Source organism: Colletotrichum costaricense (genome assembly GCF_030867565.1).
Source record: "Colletotrichum costaricense strain IMI 309622 chromosome Unknown Scaffold_16.1, whole genome shotgun sequence".
Lineage (NCBI taxonomy): Eukaryota > Fungi > Ascomycota > Sordariomycetes > Glomerellales > Glomerellaceae > Colletotrichum > Colletotrichum costaricense.
Window position 1 is genome coordinate 1105330 of NW_026848245.1, and position 7161 is coordinate 1112490.

Genomic DNA, 7161 nt, shown 5'->3' on the forward strand with positions numbered 1-7161 from the left:
AAAAGTCGATAATAGAGGTTAGCTATAATAATTAGCTATAATAATTAGCCGTAATAATTAGCTATAATAGTTAAAAGCGGCCTTTTTTAACTATAGAGGTTCTAAACTTTAATAGCAATATAAAGGTTTTTAAAAAAAGCGCTAAATAGGCTAATATTTATTACTTTTTAGAGCTCGTAAAAATTCTTTTTATCCTTATTATTTCTAATATTACCTAAAGCTACTCTCTATTTAAACTAAATAAATCTACTAAATAAATTTACTAAATAAATCTATTAAATAAACCTATTAATATATAAATTACTATTTAAATAGCTAAAAATACCTATTAATAAGTTTACCCCTCTCGGGCTAGGCGCCCTCTTTAACTAGCTCGACGCTATAGCTATTATAATTAACGTAAATACGCTTAAAAAGTAATAAAATACTTTTTAATAATACGGAATTTAGCTAAGTAATATTATAAGTACTATAAATAGTTAGGCTAGTATAAATATTAAGATTTAATATATTAACACTAGCTTAGATATAATAGTTATAATAAACGGGCTAGAGGTATATAAAATTAAAATAATAAGCTAGCGCTTTAAATAGCTCTTATAAAACCTCCTAAGTAATAATAATACTTATATAAAAGAATAAATTATATTAGACTTAGTTACTTACGCAGGCTAGTACTAAGAGGTTTTATATATATTAAAATAAATAAAGCTTATTTTATAAATAGATACTGGAACGTTAGGAGCTATTTTAGTTAGTGGTTAGATATAGAGCGTATTATACCTAGTTTTCCCTAATACGTAATATATAATACGGCCCTAGTAGATTGCTCTGTCGGGAGGAAAAGTTATTTTATATTTTTATATTTTTATATATATAATATATTATAGTTATTATAAGCTTATAGGGCGGGCCTTAGGTTTAGTTATATAGTAGTTTTTTTTTAGCTTTATAAGTATAAAAAATCGACCTTAACGGGACTACGCTTTTAAAGTAAATTATATAATATAGTATACTTTTTAATTATATAATATATATAATATATCCTAAGTACGCACTTAACGTAATATAATAATTTCGATATAAAAACCGCTATTTAATTTAGGATAGGTAAGCTACCCTCTTTGACTATTTATTAATAATTGTTACGAAGGTAACTTTATTTACCTTATTATTCGCCTTATTATTAATATTACGTAAGCAAACTATATACCATATTAATCTATAATTTCTATAGATTATTATAGGTATTGATTATGTAAGCAATACTACTTATATAAGCTTACGTGAGCAATGGAAAGTACTAGAAAGTAACTAAATAAGCTGGAATTCTCTCGAGACGGAATTACGTACTACGATTACGCATTCACTTACGTATACGCTTATTAATTATATCATAATTAATAAGCAATAGAATATTCTAGTAGGAGGTTTTTATGCCTATATATAGGCGTGTATTTACCTACCTAGACCTTTTGTTAAGTAAGCAACTTCTTATATAATAATTTAACTATATTACTCTCTTTACTACAAAAACCTCTTTTATATACGCTTATTTCCCCTATATTTATATATTCTTGCTTCTATATGAATATTTACTTTTTATATTCTTTTATAAGAATATCCCGCATTACCTCGTTAAAGCTATACGTACTAGAATAATAAGCTAAGTAATATACTTACGTAATAGCGCTAATTAGAAAGGTTAATAATAAAAGTCGGCCGTAATAATTAGCTATAATAATTAGCTATAATAGTTAAAAATAGCCCTTAACTATAGAGGTTCTAAACTTTAATAATAATATAAAAGTTTTTAAAAAAAAGGGCTAAATAAGCTAATATTTATTACTTAGAGCTTATAAAGATTTTTTTTATCCTTATCGCTTCTAATATTACCTAAAGCTACTCTTTATTTAAACTAAATAAATTTACTAAATAAACTTATTAATATATAAACTACTACTTAGATAGTTAGTTAAATAACTAGTTAAGAAGTTAGCTAGTTAAAATACTATTTTAATAAGAACCTACTCTATTTTATTAGTAATTAGTAAACTAAAGATACTTATTAATAAGTTTACCCCTCTCGAGCTAGGCGCCCTTAGCTAGCTTAATACTATAGCTATTTATTACAGCTAGCTAGTTATAATAAGTATATTAATAAAGGCTAAGGCTACGAATACTAAATAAATAACATCGTAATTATAAATAGCTTTTTTAAAACTATATCTATAAGTTATAAAATAAATAAGGCTTTAATAATTAATTATAATCTTATTAAAAAGAGTTCTTAATAAAAATAGCTAAAAGTAATTATAAAATCTAATATTAAGTTAATTATTAAAAAAGTTATAAAAAGTCTATTTTTAAGCCTAGCTTAAGTTTATATTAAATATAAGTCTTATTCTTAAATATATCCTTTATAATATTCTTATTTATTATTATTTAACTATTTATTAAATAGTCCCCCGTCTTATTTATTTATAATTATTTATTTTATTTATTTATAAATATCCGTTTCTTATTTTATTATATAATTATAGTTATATAATTTATTTATAATTCTTTTATCCTAAGAAGAGTTATTTTAAGTTTATATTTTTATATATATAATATAATAACTATTATAAGTCCCGTAGGGCGGGGCCCTAGCTTTATTATATATATTAAGTCGTAATATTAGCTTCTCTTTTTAAAAGTCTAGTCCTCTAGGCTTATAAATAAGTTATCTATTTTTAAATTAGGGAATTATTAAATATTTCTTTAAAATATATTAATATAATATTAAATAGAATTAAAAAATTAAAATCTCTAATAGCTACGTCTTATTATAAATTATTATATATTATTTATTTCCCTTTAGGGTCCGGTCCGCCTTATTAAGGGCTATTTTCGTTTTTATAAATAAGCTAGTTTATTAGGGTTAATATCGAGTTTTTATTACGTATTTTAATAAAACTTTATAACTAACTATAGCCGGCCGTAGCCGTTACTAATTATTAATACTAACTAAACTTAAAATATTAACGATCTTATTATAATATATTAATCGCCCTTTTAATAACCGAATACTACCCCTTACTTTCTCTTTTTATCTTATTTAATAATAACCTCTCTTTAATATTCTTATTTAATACGCTTACTTACGCTCTTTTTAAGCTCCTAATTATATTATTAAGTTTAAGCTTATTTATATTACTTTATTATATTAAAAGGGCGCCAATAAGAGCGATACTTATTATAATATATTTATCCGTTTTTTATAAATTAATATTATAAATATAGTATTTATTAAAGTAGTCTCTTTATAGCTCGGGGTTATTTAGTATAATACTTATAGGATTAAACTTTTAGTTATTAAAGAAACCCTAAGGGTTAACGAGTTATTAATAGTATCTTAGTATTTTAATAAAATATACTTAAAATAGATAGTTAAATAGCAATAGTAATAGTAATAATAAAAGAAGCGTTTTTAATTTTAATAAAAGAAACGAGGTAATAAATATATATATATACGAGTTAAAGTTAAAAATATTAGGGTAAATATTATAAGGTCGGTATTATTCTTAACGATAATAACGAGGGCATCTCCGATATTATTATTATAAGCTATTATATTTAAAAAGGTAGCTAACTTAGCTAAGTAGCCGGCTTATAAAGTAGTAGCGTCGGGTATTTAATATTATTATTAATAATCTATAGTTATAAACTTTATAAGAGGGAAAGTTAAAAAAGTAAAAAATCTAAAAGAAAATAATTTATTAAAATAGTAGGAGTATTTATTAATACTATGTATTAATACTATATAACTAATATTGAGAATTACCCGAGTAGCTAGTAAAGGTAGAATATAAAAAATAAATATTATTTATTTTCTAACGAGGGTATAAAAATAATATATTATTTAAATTATCGCTCGCAGGGGGTTTATTATCTAATTCTTTTTAATTCTAAGGTTTATAAAATATATTACTATTTAAATATTTTATACGATACTTCTATTAATACTATTTATACTTATAAGTATTACGTTTTTATTTATTAAGTTCTAGCTAATTAAGTATAATTAGTTAGTTAGTAATAAAGTTTAACTATTTTAATTATAAAAAAGAAATAGAAAAGTTATAATTTTAAAAAAGAGTTATAGAATTATAAGAAAAAAGTTAAGACTTATTAATAAGCTTAAGCTAAGTTAAATAAATTATTATTTAAGTTAGAGCGTCTTTATTCTTAAAAGCGAATAATATTTAAAAAAAGTTAGATTATATTTAAAGAGTTCCTTAAGGATTCTAAAAATATTTCCTTAATAATTTATATAATATAAGCTAATAATACTTTTAAGATTATTAATTAAAATACTATAATAACTAAGAGTTCTAAGTTTAATTTTAACTTTAATACTCCTTAAAAAGTGATTAAGAGTTCTAAAGGTTTATAATAAGTTCTTATAAATTCTTTTTATATCCGTAGTTTTTTTATTTAATAAAGTATTCTTTTTTATTATTTTTTATTTTAAAATTAATAATTTATTTAACTTTATATTCTAATTAATTTAGTTTAATAATAATATAATCTTCTATATATAAACGTCTTAATATAGGCTCGAGTAATAAGACGTAAAAGACGGGATAATATCGTATTATATTTAGTAATCTTACCCCCTAATAGAGCAATTCGCTAGGGCCGTACTATATATTACGTATTAAAGAAAACTAGGTATAATACGCTCTATACCTAATTACTAATTAAAATAGTTAACTAACTTAATTATTATCTCGCTTTTATTAATAGCTCTTAACTTTTTACCGCAGTCCTCTTAAGTTCTAACTACTTATAGGGCAAGTTTTACTTATTTTAATACGTATAAAACCTCTTAATACTAGCCTATATAAGTAATTAAGTTTAATATAATCTATTTTGTTATATAAATATTATTATTACTTAGGGGGTTTTATAAAAACTATTTAAAATACTAACTTATTACCTTAATTTTATATATTTTTAGCCCGTTTATTATAATTATTATAACTAAGCTAATATTAATATATTAAATCTTAATATTTATATTAACCTAGCTATTTATAGCGCTTATAATATTACTTAGCTAAATTCTATATTATTAAAAAGTACTTTATTACTTTTTAAATATACTTACGTTAGTTATAATAATTATAATATCGAGCTAGCTGAGGGCGCCTAGCCCGAGAGGGGTAAACTTATTAATAAGTATTTTTAAAATAGTAGTTTATATATTAATAAATTTATTTAATAAATTTATTTAGTAAATTTATTTAGTAAATTTATTTAATTTAAATAAAAAGTAACTTTAGGTAATATTAAAAACAATAAGGATAAAAAGAATCTTTACGAGCTCTAAGTAATAAATATTAGCCTATTTAGCCCTTTTTTTAAAAACCTCTACGTTATTATTAAAGTTTAAAACCTCTATAGTTAAAGGCTACTTTTAACTATTATAACTAATTATTATAACTAATTATTATAACTAACTATTATAGCTAACCTTTATTATTAACTTTTTTAACTAGTACTACTATATAAAAAGTAGCTTACTTATCTTAAATTAAATAGTAGTTTTTATATCGAAATTACTATATTACGTTAAGCGCGTACTTAATATATATTATATATATTATATAATTAAAAAGTATATTATATTATATAATTTCTTTTAAAAGCGTAATCCCGTTAAGGTCGATCTTTTATACTTATAAAGCTAGAAAAGAAAACTACTATATTTAGTAATCTTAATTCGTAATTAATTAATAAGACTTTTTTAATAATTTTAAAAAGTCTAAGTTTTTTATAATCTAATTTATTACTTAGTCGTTTTATTTTAATATTATAATAAAGAAAATAGGCACTATTTCCCTTTTCTAAAAATAATCCTCTAATCTTTAATCTATTTATATTTTTTTTTTATATACTATTATACGAACTCGAGGTTTAATAAGGCTTATTTATAAATCTTTTTAAGTTTATTTATATTTACTATAGTTTTTATAGCTTATAATCCTTATTATATTTCTTTATATATAGTTAGTTAGAATTTATAATTAAAATAAAACGGGGATTCTTTTATATTCTTATTAACTATATTATTATATATAAACTAGGTTATTAATAAACGTACTACTTAATTATCCTAGTTATAATTTATATAATAACGGAGGTATATCGCGAGGATCTAGTTAATCCTTTTTATTTATTTATTAATTTAGAAGTAAAATAATATTAATAGTTTATAATTTATACCGAGTTATGAAATTAGGGATTTTTAAAACTTTAAAATAAATAGCTTATTTTTATTTAAAATAATTTTTTTTAATAAACCGTAGTTTAAAAATATAACGTATATAATAAGCGAGCTACTTAAATAAGCGAGCTACTTACTTAACTACGACTATATTATATTCGTAATTAATAAATAGTACTTAGAAAAATAATTTAATTAAAACTATTTAATATCTTCTTTTTTAAATATTTTTTTAATAATTTAATATATTTACGTATTATAACTAATATTCCTATAGACACTATATTATTATTAACCCGTTTTAGTCCTTAGTTAACGACTACTACTCTAATATATTTCTTCCTCGATCTACGTTATTACTTTTTTTTATAACTAAAGATTTTCCCCGTTAGTTATTATAAAACTTCTTCTTTATTTAAGACGTATTTTCTTAGCCCTCTTATATTAACTAAGTAAGTTATTCTCTTTTTAAAAGATCTAACTTTTTAATTTTAATAAAGTAATTTAATATATAAATCCTCGCGCCCCCTTTAATAAATACTTAATAGCTTTAATAATTAAAATTAAAGAGCTATTTTAATAACGGGCGATTTAATTTTTAATAAATTATAACTATAAAAATACTTTTATTAGGTTATTTAGTATTTAAGAAGTCTAGGTTAGGGGTATTATTAAGAGGGAACTTAGAAACGTCGGAGTATATAACTTTAAATTAAACTTAGAAAGTATACTTTTTATACTTAAAAATATAAGCCTAGCTTTTTTAAATCCTTTTTAAATATTCTTTTTTATAATTACTTGCGTAAATACTTTATAAAACATAAAGAAAAAGTCCTCTTTTATAATATAAGTATTACCTTATTATATTTTTTTTTTAATTTCTTATT

The 7161-nt window shown here is 21.1% G+C and overlaps 1 protein-coding gene across 1 annotated transcript; it reads right to left on the minus strand.

Annotated features, from left to right (window-relative positions):
- Positions 1 to 4547: 4547 nt before the first annotated feature.
- On the minus strand, positions 4548 to 4658 carry CCOS01_13169 (uncharacterized protein; the record flags this gene model as incomplete). Its single annotated transcript, XM_060461315.1, has 1 exon — positions 4548 to 4658. A coding segment is annotated over one exon (111 nt), but the record flags the coding sequence as incomplete, so codon positions are not given.
- Between the last annotated feature and the right edge of the window lie 2503 nt (positions 4659 to 7161).